This window comes from Trachinotus anak, unplaced genomic scaffold (assembly GCF_046630095.1).
Source record: "Trachinotus anak isolate AG129_WGS33_773 ecotype Australia unplaced genomic scaffold, CSIRO_AGI_Tana_v1 ptg000011l, whole genome shotgun sequence".
In the NCBI taxonomy this organism is placed as follows: domain Eukaryota; kingdom Metazoa; phylum Chordata; class Actinopteri; order Carangiformes; family Carangidae; genus Trachinotus; species Trachinotus anak.
Window position 1 is genome coordinate 17,550,739 of NW_027273862.1, and position 16,932 is coordinate 17,567,670.

At 40.4% G+C, this 16,932-nt stretch overlaps 1 protein-coding gene across 1 annotated transcript in view; it reads left to right on the plus strand.

Annotated features, from left to right (window-relative positions):
* Positions 1-16,932, plus strand: part of pde3b (phosphodiesterase 3B) — a 39,541-nt gene that overhangs the window by 11,450 nt on the left and 11,159 nt on the right. The window contains exons 2-3 of the mRNA XM_071488568.1: positions 15,014-15,064; positions 16,073-16,321. Coding sequence (XP_071344669.1) covers positions 15,014-15,064; positions 16,073-16,321 — 300 coding nt within the window. The remainder of the gene's footprint in view (positions 1-15,013; positions 15,065-16,072; positions 16,322-16,932) is intronic.

Sequence of the window (16,932 nt, forward strand, 5' to 3'; positions counted from 1 at the left end):
AACCAACAGGATCGCCATTTCCTAAACTGTGCACAATTTATTCTGAGTGACTTATTGTAAATGTAAATCTTTCAAAGTGGAATGATGAGGTTTAGACCAAAAATTTGTTGAAGAAACTGCACCCGGCCAATCCCCACCCCCTTTTCTTCACTTTTTCTTTAGTCTGTCGCCGTCTCCCTTTCTTTCTCACTTTAACCCCCGTCTGCCCCTCCCCCAACACATAAGCACACACACACACACACACACACACACACACACACACACACACACACACACACACACACACACACAGAGGCTCAAATGCCAGACCCCCCCTCCTCCCCTCACTCTTCCCCTCACATAATGTAAGTGAGATTTTGTAGATAGATTTTGTGTCTGACGAAGGTCTCTGACTCTGAGCTCCAGTGTGATATCTCCCCCATCCGGCCAAGGTTGCTCTTGATCTGCTCACCATTGTTCAGTGTAATCAATTCCCGGGGACCTGTATCATCCTCTGCCTCCCCACCATTGCACCCCCCCCCCCCCCCCCCCCCCCCCCCCCCCCCCTCCACCGCTTGTTCCCCCTTGCTTTTCTCTCTCTTGTGACCATGCACGAAATTTGACCTGTTAGGAGCAGACCAAACAAAAAACTCATCAGCAGTTCAGGTCGAAATAATAGTGGACTTCTTGTATTCACCTCTCCTCAGCAGTTACATTGTTATTAGTTATTATCTTATAAGAATTTAGTACATTTCTGTTGCAGTGTGACACTTGTTTTGTCTGCGTCAAAGCTACAATACTGAACCAACATAATTTGCTTGTGCTGCTTGACAAACATGAGACGGTATCCTTGTGGTTTTTTTTTTGTTTTGTTTTTTTTTTTATGTGAGAAAAGTTAGAGAGCTATGACACAGGAATTTACCAGTCCATATACAGCAGAGGACATGTCATGTCAGTTGCAGCTGTACTCTGAAGACTGTGATGTAAATTATTATGGCTGATACAGGCTGCTGCAGGAGATAAACCAGCGCCGGCAGAGACGGGGGGTCTATGGGCAGAGATAGGTTTTTTCGGCAGTCATATGGAGCTCACTGATGGCAGCGTGAGTGAGCGGAGAGCACAGGGTTTAATCGCACACCCCCTCTGCAGCTAATGCACACTGTGCTGTTCAGATACAGTCTGAGCGTGGCCCGCCCCAAACTGTCATTGCTCCCTGTGAAGGCCTTGAAGTGACATGCTCATGAGAATTTTTGAAGAGTGATATTCAGGGATCAAGGCCTGGTAGGCAGCGGTTTAGTGGCCAGAGAGGCTTTCCTTCACGCAGAAGACCAGTTCACCCCTAGTGAAACTGGAAGCCTCATTTAGCAGGACACTGAATCCCTCTCACCTTCAGGCCACACCTGGGAGGGGGGGGGGGTACTGTGGAGTTAAGCAAGCTGATAAAGATCTATTTCTTTATTCAATAAAGAGACACCGTGTCAGTGTATTTATATTCTATAAAAGCTTAGAAACGTTGTGTCTTACATATATTGATACATAATGCATGGTATTGCCAGCTGCAATGTGACTCTCCTTTGTCCTTATCTGTCATGACTCTGTATCAAAGGATCAACTGGATCAACAGTAGACTTGATGCCACATATCAACAGCAGGCACACTGAGATGGTACCATAGACACGGAGCTGTAGGCAGACAGCAGTAGTTAGCTTGGGGTAGGAATGGATTATTTTTCTGTCTCCTCTCCTTTATGTCTTCTTCATAAAATGAGTCTCCTACAAAGAAATCATCATCATTAGGCTTAATTCTGAAGTTATTTATTACATTTTTCATCTGCCTTTGTTCTTTAACTGAAACATTGTCTTAGATATGCTTGTAAAAAATTGACTCAGTTGCAATGATTACATCAAATGGCATGCAACAAAGAAAAAATAATGCAGTTACTTTAGCTTTCTCCTATAGTGAAAATGCTCTTGCCCGCAGACACAGCCATGATGGGGAACGCAGAGCGATTCATAACACTGTGCTCGAAAGACACATTCACAATCATCATACCTGTTCATGAGAAGTGCCTGATATCATGCACCTGATCTGGCATGGGGTAAAGCATCAATGTGGCAACCATTCACCTTTAATTGCTTGTCAAAGCAAATATTATTAAATTTTTCTGTCAAGAATCAATCATTTGTCATGTTTTGGCACATTAAAAGGATAGTTCGAGTTATCTGACACGGAGTTGTGTGTGGTACTTATACATAGCCAGTGTATCAGCTGCAGTAGATTTGGATCGGCACCCTCCTTTTGAGAAGCAGCCAGGAGTACTGGCACAGAAGCTGTGTGATGTGCTGCTGTGGACGGAGCGTTTTAGCCACTTTAAAAGGGTTCACAGTTCTCACATCTGCACCACCAGGTCACTGTGGCTCTTTCTTGGACTCCACCTTGGCCTTAGAAGTTCCCCTTCTCTCTGTTTCAGTCTGTTCATTTGCAAATATTCTACTTCTGTATACTCTTGGTCATAAAGGTATTTTCTTGTCTCCACACTGAACAGCATTTCATCATTGTTGTCATAATCACTAATTTTTACTTTCTTTTATTAGTCATCTCTTCCAGAAAGTGCTCAAACAGCTGATCCGCGGCATAATACAGTGTGCAGCATGGTGCACTTATGCGTAGGAATACGGTAGTCCAACAAGTCATAAACTGTAGTGCCAAAAGAAAGGGCTGTTTGACAGCAAGATAAAATGCTGAATATATAGCCTAGACATCAACTGATATTGGCCTTTTTTGGTGGGCATTATTAAAGTGGCCAAAACATGTTTTTGTGGCTGGCCCCATCCACAGCAGCACATTGATAAGCTTCTGTGCTGGTACTCGTGGCTGCCTCCCAAAACTGGGGGGGCATCAATCTGAATCTACTGCAGGTAATGCACTGATTATGTAAAAATACCTCAGACAACCCCACGTCAAATAACCTGAATTATCCCTTTAATAGGCTGTCCATGCAGATAATGCAGTGCGGTTAAATGTTAGCCTGTCATGGAGCAACAGAGCAGTGAAAGAAACAAGCTTAAGGTCACATTCAGGCAACACTGCTCTCCAAAACAAATCCCAAGTAACAACTGCAATTAAATATTTTGTGGGTGTCCTTAAATTAATATTGTTAGATCATGATACTGTAGATAATGGCTTCGTCCACCCAGAATCCAGTGTGTCAGATGCTTCATGACAACAACCCACAGTGATGTAAATATTGTACAGATTTCTGGAAATAATAGAATTTAAATTTTATTTTATTTTTTTCATTTTTATACCACAAACAAAAACAATGTAGAATATGCTGTCATGTGTACAAATAGATGCTACATGCGTCTTGAGGATCATGATTTTTGCCTCCTCCATCTAAACAAATTTCTAGCTCTCCCTTTACTTAATTCTTCTTCTTGGTGATCAGTATTTTTGCAGTATTGCTGATTTTTCTGTAGAAGTTTTGCTCTTGTTTAAACTTTATTTACCTTATTTATGACCAGGAGTGCTCCTGTACCTCAATGCCACAGTGTCTCAATACCTAGAAATTTAAAGTTACTCAAAATAAAGGATTGTCTACTACACAAATCTTGGTACATGTAGGCCTCACCTTTGCTCTCCTTAACTCTGTTTAGTAAACCTAGCTCAGGTTTGTGTGACTCTGACTCATCTGACAGTCAGCCAGTGTTCCAGTATTTATGCCATGTGGCATCTGTCTCAGGTGATGCAGGCAGAGCTTGCCGAGCTCTGAGTTTATACTTACAGATGTAAAATGCTGATCTCTGGTGGTTTCAGCATTATGTTGTGACCCACACTCTGTCAGCACTGCCTGCTGAGTCTGCTCGTTCCTAAGACGGGATATTGAGGGGAAAGTAACTGAAGACCCCAGTCGCTCTGACAGACACCTTTCCTGCCTGGTGACTGTGTTTAAACTGCAAACTGCATGAAAGCCTTTGTAAGGAAGCTTAGATTTGTCACTTACACACGATAATAAATGTGGTCTGTTAGCTGCAACTGCCTGTGCATACTAGTCAACTTCATTGGACACAAAAATAACTTCCATTTTTTGTGTCTTCATTTGTTACATTAGTTTAAACCCTTTAGGATGCATTTTGTTCACTTTGTTTAACGGACAGTTCTGGCTCAGAGAAGATAAGTATCTACAAATAAATTACATATCCTGTGCTTAGTTGTTTATAGGAGTAGGAGAAATAGGAGCCATGTGACTGATGCATCCTGTGATGAAGGTCACCCAAACAGCCCCCCTGAAATGCTTTTGTGCTAAATGGCAGAAATATCTGTTATATTTAAATTCAAATATTGTTGATGCAATCGTTTTTAAAGGCAGGAAGGAAAGTGTGTTTCTTTGTGGTGGAGCAGCACTGGACTTTTTGCTTAAGCTTACAGGATTATTTTTGTTGCTGGATGTCAATGGTTATGGTTATAAATATTAATATGTGTCTGTCTGTTTGTGTCTACTCCAACAGCAGATTCTCTGTGTTCGTCACTGAGAGCAAACTGGCCTCATGGCAGAATGACAGTCTTACTTCATTATGTGTGCGCTAAACACCAGGGACTCCACAATGTGAAATACCGACACACCCCACCCCTGTACCAAGCCAGGGTGGATTATTCTCATGAAACATCCAACTTATTGCTCTGGGACCTTTCAACAAAAGACATTTTGTGGCCTTACCCTGCTGAAAGATTTAGTCCCCAACCTGACATAGTGCTGCAAATTATCAGCAGGGTTGCTGTAAAAGTTTGCCCGCACAGAAAGTGTAGCAGAAATGTTCATTTGTCCATTGTTGGCTTGTTACACACTCGTTGGTAATTGCCTCACACTGAAAAGGGCGTTTTGCCTGAAACATCTGTGCAGAATAAAGTGACAGGACTGTAGTACAGTCTTGGACATTTTATCATTCAGAAATGTCCAGCACATCCAGAAAAGTATGAAATTTTATATTCTAAAGGATTTAAAAAACTCAGATCAAATGTTTTTTAAAACACACCTTAAAGCTGCATTCTTGGATTTGTAGCTGCTAGAAAACCAAATCCAAAAACCAAAACCAGCTTACAGACACTTTGACATGTTATGGCCTTACAAAGTTGTAATGGTTGATAAGTTAGCAAACAGTTGCCTACTCACAAATCCCACAGAACAGCATTATTATCTCATTTAAGACATCTGATCAATATAAGTCCAATATGTACTTCCCTTTTATCTCTAGTTCTGTCTCCACCAACTCCTGAGAAAAATATGTGCATAGTATTTAGGTTGCTACATGTTTTACTTTCTTCACCCTGACCTTGTCTTACTACTGTTGGGCTGGTATTGTGCAGTGATTTTAGTCAGAGCTGTTTGGCTGCTTCCTGCTACTGCTAGAAAGAGCTGTGAACTGTACGGACTGAACTGTACTGTAAACATGCAGCTGTAAAACCAAATAAAAGAGGCTAAAAGTCTCCATAGTACTGCAGAGTTTAGTAGGCGTTCTCCCTGGGTATGTGTGAGTGTATTGATAAATACATTTTTAAATGTTTTTTTTTTTTTTTATTAATCTTTACAGCTACTCAGTTTATGATATTATATAGCAAAGTTTCTGCAGGCTATCAAACCTTGTAATCCAGCGAGAATAGTCAGACAATAAAAAAGCTGTGAGGCATTTTGAAAAGTACATGAAGGAGCCGCGTATGATACTGACCTTTACCTATGTGATCCACACACCATGATCAGGAGAGTAGGAAAGAATGGGCTGCAGTAAGCCCTTTGTTCCTATGTAGCATACAGACAGACTCTCACTATGAATTTTCTTAAAGGAGTGTATTGAATTTGGTTAAATTACTCTACATACAGTAACTATTAAGTTATTTAAGTTTGTTCTTCAGTCACTTGAACATCAACTAGACTAACAGATGTTGAGCCACTTCAGAGTAGTCTGTTCTATATTGACCTTTAACTTGACAAGAAGTGTACAACTGCTTCTTAAGTTTTTTTTTTTAATCATTGAACTACCCCTGTCACCTCAGCTTTAATGGCAGCATTGTGAATGCCATATGTAAGGGGGAAATGAGAGGCTGCCTACAGCCAGCATTGGTCACTTGCTTGTAAATGATTTACTTAACACAATTTCTCTTATAGTCTCTTGTCTCACTGTTCTTTGTGTCTGTCTCACTCACTCTACTTCCCTGTGAACTCCTGCTCCTCCTCCCTGTGCTTGCCTCTGATGGATGGCGTTTGTGTTCACATGCTTGTTATTGGCCAGAGTTCCAGGGCTCAGGCGTTAGGTTGTGTTTATGAGAGGAGCCTGCACTGATTCCATGATAAAACCAGATGTTCCCTTACAAGGCTTTGAGCCTCCCTCATCTAGCACTCATGTCCATATCAGGTATAACCTTCCTGTTGTACTCAGGCCTCCCAGCCTCCAAACTAAAGTTTGCTCTTGGGCTCCACAGCAGTCAAAAAAGGTTGCGTGTGAAGGACATACATCACATGTTTGCACTTTGATAGTGAGAAACAGTCTAATTTAGACTATGCTGTTAATATAGACTATTTGATATCAAAATGTCAGAATACCCGTAAGACTAAAACAAATATAGAAAAATTTTGATTAATTGTTAACTTAAAAATGCAAAATAAAACGTATATTAACAGCACTGTTTCTGTGTGTCTCTGTGACATAATGTGGTCTTTTGTCATTATTAATTATATTTTTAGAAAGGGTGGTTTTTTTAATTAAGAAGCAGGAACCACTGAGATTATGGCATAAGTGACTTAATCAGTCTAAACTAATTAATCAACTATTCTTAAACAATTAAAACAATTAAAAATGGTTTACCATGAATTTTATGTTAATCAACTAATCACTTGCAGGCTTATAGTTAAATTAACAGCTTCACGTGTAGCCTATCAGCATGTCCAAAATGTTCCAACCGGTCTTTTTCTATGAAGGTTGAAAACAAAACAAAAAAATGTGGTGCAGCTGCCATGACCTGTTAATATACTAAAAGTTTCCAAGGATTGGAACATAAAGACAAGTACACAATAGAACTATGCCGTTCACATTTCCAAGTAATCTAACTGGAATGTTCACTTGCATGTATTTGATTTGCCAGTTTAGCACGCTGCAGTATGACGTATTTCATTGTCGTAAAGGTTGAGCCAGTGTCATAGTTTTGAACTGACTACCCTGTGTTTTTGTGCCCAGACTGGTGTCACTGAAATGAATGAGGCAGCGGTGCTGTTGTCAGGTTAAAATTGACAATAGAGTTTCAAGAGTTTTGGGAGTAACAAACCAGGCAACCAGACAATTGCACAATCTCTTGTGTCTGCAGGTATTCAAACTCACTGAGTACTATCAGGTTAATTTCTTTTCTCTACAGCCCACCTGGGTGTTCGTTTTTGTTTCATACCTCTGTGCTGAATGGTTGTAAAGAAAGATTGTAAACAAACATAGTGTATCTAATACTAATGATACCATGAAGCAGAAAATGAAACAACAGGAAAACAAAAGTTGTTATATACCTCCCTGTGTACATGTGATTCTTGTCTTAGACAGTAAAGCTCTCTGATTCAGGGCTGCCTTGTCACAGTTTCAGCAGATCACCTTTGTCCTCTGGCATATATTGAGTCTATGATAATACTAAGTTTACTCACCAGCTTATTGGAAACTAAACTTTGTAAATATAAGTGGAGGAAATACAGAGAGGCGAGTCAGAGGCAGATCTGGATACTTAACCGTACCTTAATAAACAGCTGCTTCAATCTTTTTTGACGACATATGAAGCCCTCATCTGGCTCTGATTTTATATTCTGTGCGTCACAAGGTCAATGGTCCTTTTAATAATTACTGGTGTTAACACTGGGTAAACCTGGGATATCTATATGAACCTGCAGATCAGCAAATCAATGTCAGCAGAAAGGACTTTGAGAAGTACTATTCAAAGTATTTACACTTGGGCTCAGTGCCAACACTCTTCAAAGGTCAAAATACCGATATTCTTGCCAGTCTCTTGTGATAAGACAAACAGGCATCATTATTATTATTATTTTTTCATATAAAAGTCAACAATAGAATAAATCCTAATTCAACTACGTGCCTTTATTGTACTGGTAATAAAAAAAAAAAAAAAACATAATGTAAATTCTTGTCTGAGATGTTAGTTTTCTGATAAATGTGGTATTACTTCGGGGAAACATCAGTAGCTGTTGTTTGCTACCATTCCTGGCCATTCCTCGCTTTCCATACATTTGCATTTTTTTTCACAACTACCGTGTTACCTCCCTTTCATTTGTTCACTGTATATTTTGTTTTTGTGGAAATTCTGCAGTAATGTGGGCCCAAAAGTAGCTCTTTATCCTCTGCTCCATATGTAAACAAACACCAGGTGCCCAGTATGGCAGATCAACCCCAAAAATACTTAAATGACCTTAGCCCTGTTCAGACCTGGTATTAACATCCATCTCGGGTGATCTGATCACAAGTGGACAGCTCTAAGTACAGGTGTGAACGCACCCTAGAAACACGCATTTGACATCCAAGCACTCAAACCACATTCAGCGGTTGGCCTGGGCTACAGTCTAATCAGTCCTGCCAAGGTTTCATAACTAAGGGGAAATATTTTAATATTTAAAATTCAAATTCTTATTTTATTGTAGAGCCTTGCACAGCACAATGATTTGCTCAATCCCTAGTGAATGCTCTTCTAACAGTTATAGTAGTCAACAGTGTTGTTTGCTCACGCTGGCCCTTAATTGTTCCTTTCTGTCTGTCTAAACCAGGACTTTTCACACCCAGACTAATGAGACATGAGATTTGTAATTGTTAACTTGTTCATTCTTTGGATGGTTTGAATTTTTTAACCATGTTTGGGAAGACATTTCATTGGGTGTGTGTGTGTGTGTGTGTTTTTAATTCACTAGGTAGATGCCAAACAGGACAAACACCAAAGTATACAAAGAAGCAGATCTTGTTATAGAAGTACTCCAAATGACACTGATAGGTGCTGGATTTTGCAAGGCAGACGCTGAACAACACCAGTCCAGTGAAGTGGTAGATGAGTGTGAAAGAGAGGGATGACATTTTGCACGAGCTCCTTTCCCTAGTCAAAGAATTTTCCATGGTCCTGCCAGGTTGCCCTGACGACACCAGTGACAGCCATAGGCGGACTAGCCATCTGGAGTACCATGAGTTTTCCTGTTTGGGCCTGTTGACCTGTAGGCCGGTGGAGAGCCAAGCAACACTGATGCAAAAAAGACTTTTACAGGTGTTTGGTCCTTTAGATTGTCTGGCCGGTCACACTGACAGGACATTCTGTATCATTTCCCACTTTTCATCTCAGTTCATACTTTGGTCATCTGCTATACAACAGAAAGTGACATATAGCACTGTGCATTCATTGTGAACTTGTAAAGTAACTGATCCAAATGTGGAAAAAAAGAGTTAATATATATTGAGCCTGGTTGTTAATAAACACAATTTCTTGTTGTTTAGTTTGAGGTGCATTAATGCTGCTATTTGTCAAAGGTGCATCTTAGCAATGTACCATTAGCTTGTTAGACACTGCTTGTTGGCTTACAAACACATTAAAAACACTCCATTTACTACTGTAGTAACTTTTACTTGTGCTTCCTGTCTTCGGTTGCACTTGACACATTTTGCAGAGCATCCTCTTTGTCAAGGCCTTCGAAACAAACAGACAAAGCTGCCTTAACCACTGCCATATAATTTAAAGGTATTAACTTTTTTTGTCATTAACTTCCTCATCTTTGTTATGGGGTTAATGTAAGTTCACTGTTGAACTCATTCTCTCTCTTTATAGCCATTTTATATTAATCATTATCAGTGACAACCTGCAAGGGAAAGATAGTCAGATTAACTGAATTATGAAGACCACATACTGAGAGCCATGTCAAAGTCAGTCTAAATTTATCATTGTTACCAAATAAAACTTTACAGCGAATTGGTGATGAGGGATCATTTTATTGCCAGCAATAATTTCTGAACTGTGCAACCCTGCAAGTTTATCATAAACATTTGTGCAGCCTTTGATGATTTCACTTTACTCAGGCTGTTGAATTCACTATTAATAGTTAACACCAAATGAAAAAGAAAATGTTCCATCTATATTATCATCTCTATTCATTTTATAGTGTATTTTATCATATGAGTGTGTTTGAGTGGAGGATCCATCTTTGTAGTGAGCCAGTCTGGGTCAAAAGTTCAGAGACAGTTGTTTTTTTGATCCCTTCTCCTTCCCTCAGCTGCTGGCCAACTGTCAGCTAACCTGTCTGAGCTTTGGCACTGTGCGAGGGCCCAGCCATATTCTGGCAGTTCAAGCAATGTCTGACCAAACACACACACACACACACACACACACACACACACACACACACACACACACACACACACACACACACACACACACACACACACAAACACACACACACACAGCAAACCTCTCATCTGGTTAACTCTCTTTCCTGAACAGGGGCTTAAAAATCAAGCCAGCCTGTGCTTTCTTTTCCTCTCTCCATATCATCTTTTCTCCCCGTGTGTGTCTCGACTGCCAGAGCCCATTCATTATCAGAGTGTGCATGTGCAGAGGGCCTCTGACGTTGTGTGCGTCGCTGCAGACTGACGTCAGCAGTGCCCTGCTGCACTCCATACAAATGTCCTGCCCGCCTGCCTGCCATTGATACCTTTTCTCTGTCCCCCACGCTCCTATTAGCGTCTTTTTATCAGTTCCAGCACCTCTCACACCACAGTGTTAGAGCCTAGCTAATATGACATGCAGGTGTGACTAAGCCGCCGTCTAATAGATTGCACAGGTTTATTGACTCCTGTAAGGAAATATTTACGACTTGTCTCATGCTAAATAATTGTGTGTATGTGAAGAGTTATTTCAATGTTTACCATTTCTTGCCTGTGCATTTAAGGGTGTGCATTAGTGTTTCAATGTATGTTTTATTGTCCGTTTTTTCTGTGTGGGTCTGTCCTTGTTTGCTTTTTATCTGTACATTCACACAAGTGTGTATAAATATTGTGCGGTTATTTCCCTTATGGAAATACCTGCACCATAAATAAACCTCATACACATGCACATGTGGGTGTACACAGTGTTACAAGGAATGACAGATACATTGGATATGGCCAATCTAACAAGCCCTATCTGTGTCAGCCTAAAATTAAAAATAGAGAACTGTATGAAGGGTAGAAAAAATAGGCAGGCAGTCTGACACGGTTGCTGACATGTCCCATATTCTCAGTTGTAAATACCGAGTTGATATTGATGCACAGTATTATTAGCAGTTACAAACTTATCCTCAATTATTCTTTCTCTACTCTTTTTAAATGGAAGTTTGGGTTTATAGCATGATTTACAGTCATGCACAGTAGATTGTTTACTTTTCTCTGAGTCCTAATTCTAGAGCTAGCATTGAATGAAGTACTTAGATCCTTAACTTGAGTAAAAGTACAATGTGATAATGTGAAAATACTATCCTGCATTCAAAATTCAGTGAAGTGAAAAAGGAAAGTTAAAAGTAGGAGCAAAATTTACTCAAGAATCAAAAGTAAAAGTACATATTACTTATCATCCTTTAAAATCATTATTGTTATTATTTCATTTATTGAGTTGGAAGTAGGTTTAACTGCTTTATATACTGTTGGGTAGTTAAATCTAAAGCAGTGCACACATAATAAATCATGTAATTTACTATTTAAAATCTTTTAAAAATGCAATATATGCCTTTTTGGCTGGACCACAACAGTGGGGCCGGCCCTATAACCACAAATGTCCCTGAATGAGTGATCATATTTCCACCATTGGTCAGACAAATGTCACAAGACTGAGTTGGAGTTTCCCCATTGGCCATTACTCTTTCAAAATGAATTGGCACAAACACCGTCTATTAGGGGGGCGCTTACTGCCTGTTGGCAGTGTTGCCAACTTAGTACATTTTCACTACATCTAGAGACTTTTTTTCAGACGCCCATGTATCCTGGCTGTTGGGGAGCAGTAAGGAAGTGGTACACTTCTTATGCAAATAAACTACTTTCATTACATGCATCATTATTACTAAAGTGGCAGAGGAATAACTGCTAAGCTAAAGAAACTAGCAGATCTGTGGAACTGCAAACAACGGAAAAGCCAGCAACTGGAAATGAGACAATATGCTTACTGCAGCACAGCAATAAAAGTCCTGTAAAGAAATAAAGGGTTTCTGTCCACTGCAACAGGGCTTTTAATTTGAAATGGTACAGGAAGTGTTGAATTTGTATTTATAAGTAATGCAGTAACTTAAACCTGGCAAATGGGAGCTAATGAAAATAAGGTTTGTATTAAAATACCACTATGACCAATGCTACATATCAAATAGAGGGAATAAGAGATAAAGGCCTGATATCTTCTGCAGCTGAGGTAAATAAAGGCCCCGGTCACTTTGAGGAAATACAGTAGGCCTTGTTGAAAACTGTTGTGGATCCCGGATGGAGGCTGTACACTGTGTGAAATAAAAAATAAGAAAGATATTCTGTCGCTTCTAATATGTTCATCTGGTTTACAGTGGTTCCACAACTTTTTCAACTACGTCTTCAATTTTATACATTTGTACATACGCCGTCCTGCCACATACAAGGTTATGAGCTTAGTCCTGTTATAGTTGAGTAATGTGTTTGTGTGTCTGTGTGCATGCATGTGTGCACAGGTGTCTTAAGTGTCAGCAGCTGAGTTGTGCGTCTCTGTCTGTGTGTCCGCCCTCATGTCATGTTTTCATAACATCACCAGAGAAAATGTCTTTCCTGTTCATTGAAAGATTTTAATCTTATCACATGCAGAAGGCCCTCACTGTAAATAAGTTGTTGCTTGGCACACATTAATGGTGATGGTTGTGGTGGTGGTGGTGGTGGTGGTGGTGGTAGGCGCCCATGCAGCCAGCTTTTCCTGTTTCTGAGCTGTGTGAGGGTTAGAGAAGAGTCCATGTTTTGTGCATTGTGCACAGACTACGCAGAGGTAGAGAAGAGCATACTGTAATGTTGATGTGTTGACAGATTGTGCACATACTACGCTATATTGCGTGACACACTGCAGATATTTGAGTGTGTCACTGGGTGTGTACTGCGTATGTGATCATGAGGGTCAGTAGAAAATGGAACTGCCAACAAAAAAAAAAAAAAATCCTCTGGTTGAGTTAAATGAAGGCCAAGCTCACAATGTATCTAGTTGTGTCTCTGTTTTTTTTTTTTTTTTTTTTTAAACCTCCGTCTGTCATTCTGTCCTTTACTCTCCATCCCCTCCTTAATGGCATCCTTTCCTTCAGCTTTTACCCGTCTCCCTCTCTGTTTCAGCCCCTCTGTGTCTCTCCGTAAACAAGCAGAAGGCCAACAACTCTGTCCTCCAGCCGTCTGCCGCCATCCTGTTGCCATGGTGTATGGAGCATTGTTTGCTGGCCTCTATGTCGGGTTGCCATGGCAGGGCTTATTTGCCATATTAAATGTTTGGCAGCATTGTACAGATGCTGATGACAAACACCCAACATCCCACTTTGATCAATGAAACAGTCACTGATTAGAGGAGATGGGACGGAGCCACTGATCTATTTAACAACCATAGTTATAGATTTGATTGTATGTCTTACATGCTGAAATGTGAAACATGTATGTGTGAAATCAAACAATAATATTACAGACAACTGGAGCAAAAAAGCACATTAAAGAAAAAAAAAAAGTTTAAGTTTAGTTTTGCTATTTAAATGTGGGTTAGGGTTATAATCAAACAATGTAGATGATTAGTGGACATTTTAAATTGAAACTATATAAAATATTTTAAATTTAAAGCATTCCCCAAATAAAGTGAATTTGTTGTCTAACAATAAATCATATTATAGTGTCTTATGGAAGTTATGGATATTGCTGGATACGACTGATGTTCACTTTTCACACTGTTAAAGTGATATTTTGTGCTTTGATTATTCCTGACAATATGATGACTGTCAGAGAGGTTAAAAAAGCATAGGCTATATGATGGTGTGTGTTTACATGTTCGGTTCAGGTTGCTGGTGTTTGTGGAGGTCTTTCTCAAGCCTCTGTGTCTCTCCCCCTTGTGGTGAGGGGTGGGTCTGCATGGTGGCCTGGATTTATTTAATGTCTGGATTTTTACATGGCAAACTGCTGTATTTCTCCCCATTTCAACGTGAAGGGAGGCCTTAAATACTATGGTTGTACCTTTGTTACCTCAGTATCACCAGGTTGGACTCAGATTGATCACAAATAGCAGGTTTTAATTTTTTCATGTGTTGCACTGTCAAGAGTAATAGATTTCAATGCTTTTACCCAAGTGTGCATGGAAAAATGGCATGCACATTTTAAAAAAAGTCTGCGAATGAGCAAAAGTACAATTGGACCATATAACAAAACTAGTGAATTGCTGTCTTAAATGATTAATTCCTTTACAATTTCTGTTGTATTTATAGTTAAGATAGAAGCCTATTACGTCCAGTAACTTTGTGTTACACAACTCGCACCAACTTTGACTATAGACTGCTGTAATGTGTGGGAGCTGTCTGGTTACCAACAGATAATGTGGAAATGCTGCCAATTGACGTAGTTGCAGCCAGATAAGATCTCATAGCTCCATTGTAGACGCACCGTGGTGGTTTTAGTGGTTTGCTTTTCTTCTTTTGCTTTCAGTGAAAGGCCTCGGCCCGCTGTTGCTAAGGCAGTGTGCATTAGCATACCTGTAGTAGAAAGTGCATCATGTGGTGCAGGAAATCCTTAATGTAAACTGTTACTAGACTGTGTGTTTAGATAACAGGCAGAATAGACTAGCAGAAGCTGTGTCGCTCTGGTGCTGACCTGCCAGTGCCCTTACTGAAAAGCCATGAGGCTAATGTGCTCAAAGTGGAGCACAGGTAAAAGCCTGTCCTCACATTTCATATTCTCTGTTAGGCACAAACACATATACAATGATGACATTTGACTGACAGCTATTGTGTGTCTCTTGTGTTTTTTTTCAGATGATCTTGTGGGACTGGGATCTGAAACACTGGTACAAACCACAGTATCAGGTCAGTGCTGTGTTTATTTCAGCTGACATGTATAAAGGCACATGTGCATGTACAGCTAATGCAGGACTTCTCACACAGAGTGGCCTCTGTAGTCCACCAGTAGAGGCTGTCTATAAATCACCTTTTGGACATTCAGTTCTGCTCCTGATATTTGGTTTTTGGTTAGGCAAAATACACATTGTGTAAAACCTGGCATACAATGACCTTGGAATCGTTGTCATGCCACATTTTTTATCTCACTCAGACATTCTTTGTCTTGTTTGAACTATTTGTGTAATCTATCAAAGAATTTAGCTTCCACAGACCAAAAGTCATTATTCGTTCCTGTTAGACAGGGCAAAGCCAGCCGGAACATTTTCCCTCATGAAACCTGTCCTAAAAAAAGCAAGGATTACACCTATTTTGTGACAGACTGCTCTTACAATTTATGAGATTTCACTTGAGATATTAGTATAGCTCTACACATCTCATATGAGCTCTAGATATAGTGGGTTTTCCTCCCAAAATATTGCAGTTGCTGTTACTGTTCCTGTTGCGTTAGAGGCTAGAGGAATAGAAGAGACAACAGGAGAGGAATGACGTAGGAGAGGAAGTTAGAAATAGTAACTAACTAACAGCAGAGTCAGCTATGGGAAAATGGGATTCCTAAAAGAAATTGAGATGGAGCACACTTGAGTGTAGCGAGAGGTGGGGTGATCTTCATCAGCACTGTATGCCTGATGTAGTTGTTCCCACCACGACACCAGTATTTCAAACAGCCTTTCAGGTTAGTGGCATGAATCAGTAGATTGGCACCTGTCTGTTGCCCCTATTACAAAGTCTCAAGCCATAAGCCAAAATTTGGGATCTGTTTTCACATGGCAGGCAAACTGACAGGGCTTTTCACAAAGCTTTCCAACAAATATTTGGAAAACTGAGTACTACATGTGCATGTCAGTAGTCTGCTGCACTGATGTACCTTTGCTTCCCTGTCCCCTAACCTGTGTGATGTACGTGTGCACATGGCAGGGTGCAGTGAGCGGCAACGGCGTGGATCTTTCAGTCATCAACGAGGCCAGGAACCTGGTGTCAGACCTGCTGATGGACTCGTCCCTGTCACCACACACCATCTCAGCTCTGCGCAGCATCTCCAGCCTCATGGGCACTTTCTCTGGCTCGTGCCGCCCCAGGGTCAACCCCTTCACCCCTTTCCCAGGTTTCTACCCCTGCGATGAGGTGGAGGACTCTGTAGAGAGGGGTGACAGGAAAACCATTAAGGTGGGTACAAGCATTACTACTGCACCAAACTAGTGTGGAGTAATAGGAGTAAATTTTCAGTCAGAAAGTCCTAGCACTGCAGAACTAACCCAGCCACTTAAAGTTCCTTAAGCACGCTCCTGGTTGCACTCAGAGTACAGTAACTGTGCAGCATTGCTGTTTATCCACGGCATCATATGTTACAAGCTATTAAGTGAAACAGTTTCAGTCAGTTTTTCTCTTTCCTTGTTTTGCTTTCTTGTCCTTTTCATCCTATTTGGAATGGCCAGTCCCCATCTGATGCAGTTCTTGACACTGGTAACTATCACAGAGTCCTCCTGGGAAAGCAGAGACTGACAAAAGTCATGTAAAATGTAATTTATTTGAACTCTTCAGATACCATAACACTGCACAGCAGTTTCTAACTCTGTGAGAAAGGATTTTACAGCTGTTGGAAGTTATTGTAGCAGCAGTCATTGTATCTTCTAGGTAAAGGGAGGTGAATAACTCCCCATCATTAATTGTGCCATTCATACGAATAGGAGTCAAGAACTGGTTCCAAACAATCCAAACTATCACAAATGTGTGCCTCAGAGCTTAGCAGTTGGTTTTATCAACATCAGCATGTTTTT